The sequence below is a fragment of the Gavialis gangeticus genome, unplaced genomic scaffold (assembly GCF_001723915.1).
Source record: "Gavialis gangeticus isolate Ggan-Ray unplaced genomic scaffold, GavGan_comp1, whole genome shotgun sequence".
In the NCBI taxonomy this organism is placed as follows: Eukaryota; Metazoa; Chordata; order Crocodylia; family Gavialidae; genus Gavialis; species Gavialis gangeticus.
The window spans coordinates 853,132-854,745 of record NW_017729032.1 but is presented as its reverse complement, the minus strand read 5'-3'; the positions used below and the strand labels follow the sequence as shown (position 1 = coordinate 854,745).

At 39.3% G+C, this 1,614-nt stretch overlaps 1 protein-coding gene across 2 annotated transcripts in view; it reads left to right on the top strand.

Annotated features, from left to right (window-relative positions):
- NUP98 (nucleoporin 98) overlaps positions 1-1,614 on the top strand; it is a 135,079-nt gene that overhangs the window by 5,776 nt on the left and 127,689 nt on the right. For both annotated transcript variants that reach the window (XM_019524439.1, XM_019524437.1), the window contains exons 2-3: positions 650-751; positions 861-1,040. In XM_019524439.1, coding sequence (XP_019379984.1) covers positions 650-751; positions 861-1,040 — 282 coding nt within the window. The remainder of the gene's footprint in view (positions 1-649; positions 752-860; positions 1,041-1,614) is intronic.

Sequence of the window (1,614 nt, the reverse complement as noted above, 5' to 3'; positions counted from 1 at the left end):
TCCATAAGAACTACTTCACTGCCAGGGCGGCTAGGATCTGGAACCAACTTCCTAGGGAAGTGGTGCTGGCTCCTACCCTGGGGGTCTTTAAGAGGAGGCTTGATGCCTACCTAGCTGGGATCATTTGAGCCCAGTTTTTTCTCCTGCCCAGGCAGGGGGTCGGACTTGAAGATCTACAAGGTCCCTTCCGACCCTACTTCTATGATTCTATGATACGTTTTCAGAGTTTTTGAGACCTCCAAGAGGGGTGCAAAATACAACTATTATAAACAGGCCATACTTCCCTTAAGGACTTTTAATACTCTTGTATTGGCCTAATGGCTAATATAAGTCACTGGTGTTTTTAAACGTGTACAGTTAGGCTTCCTGTATTGTTTCCTGTCATTAAACTCTGGTATTCAATTGTGGAATTATAGCAACTTCACATTAAAATGAACTGGAAATTTTTTGCTTTCTGGTACAGAAGGTTGACACAGGATGCTCTCAGATTTTTTTTGCCCAAAACGCTGTAGAAGTATTCAATCCAGGTAGCAATACAGAGGCTGAGATTTGTTCATTTTATGAATCAAGTTGGGAGTCCAGTAATAGTGCTTGGTCTACAGAAGTATGCCTAGAGCATGCAGTCTCATCCAAGTTATCTATCTGTCAGATGCTGGCTTTGGTACTACCAGTGGAGGAGCATTTGGAGCATCAGCCTTTGGGTCAAACAATAATACAGGAGGCCTCTTTGGGAGCACACAGACCAAACCAGGTATGGCTATTATAGTTATTATGCACTTACATTCTTGGTAGTTAGAATACATAATTCTAACAAAAATAACTGCTTTGGTCTTAATCCTGTTGCATATTTCTTGCTTCAGGAGGATTGTTTGGTTCGACAACATTTAATCAACCAGCCACCTCCTCCACAAGCACTGGCTTTGGGTTTGGGACCTCAACGGGAACTTCAAACAGCTTATTTGGGACAACCAGCACTGGTGGAGGTCTCTTTTCATCCCAGAATAATGCCTTTGCACAGAATAAACCAGCTGGGTTTGGAAGTGAGTAGAAACTGCAATGCTTCTTACAATCCTGGTTACTTGTATTCCTGCTGGGAGCTGGGTGAAACTGTTTGGGCTTCTCAATCCGTTATGTTCTGCTGTTGCACTCGTGGCACAGGCGTTCTCTACCAGTGCAGCTACCATTTGAGGTTGATATTGGGTTGCTGCATTGGTGCAGTAATTTAGAGCAACAGTCTTGTGACACTGGTGCCTCTATTTTAAAGAACCTTTTGGAACTGTCATGAGAGATTTAGAAACTTCAAAGATGTGAATAACTTCCTAAACAGGTGATGGTCATTAAAGGCACAAAATGACATTTCTACTAGACCAGATTAAACCTGAAGCCCATATTATAACACTGAGGAATACTGCTGTACTGTAGATTAGATTGTGACAAGTGCTTGATTGTGTTTGTATTCAGTTTACCACAGTAAGAAATATTTGCAGCATTATATATAAAACTATATATACATAATATATAAATATTATATATAATAATATATATAAATATATATATATATAATCTATATATATATATAAATAATATATATAAAACTATATATACTAGCAATTT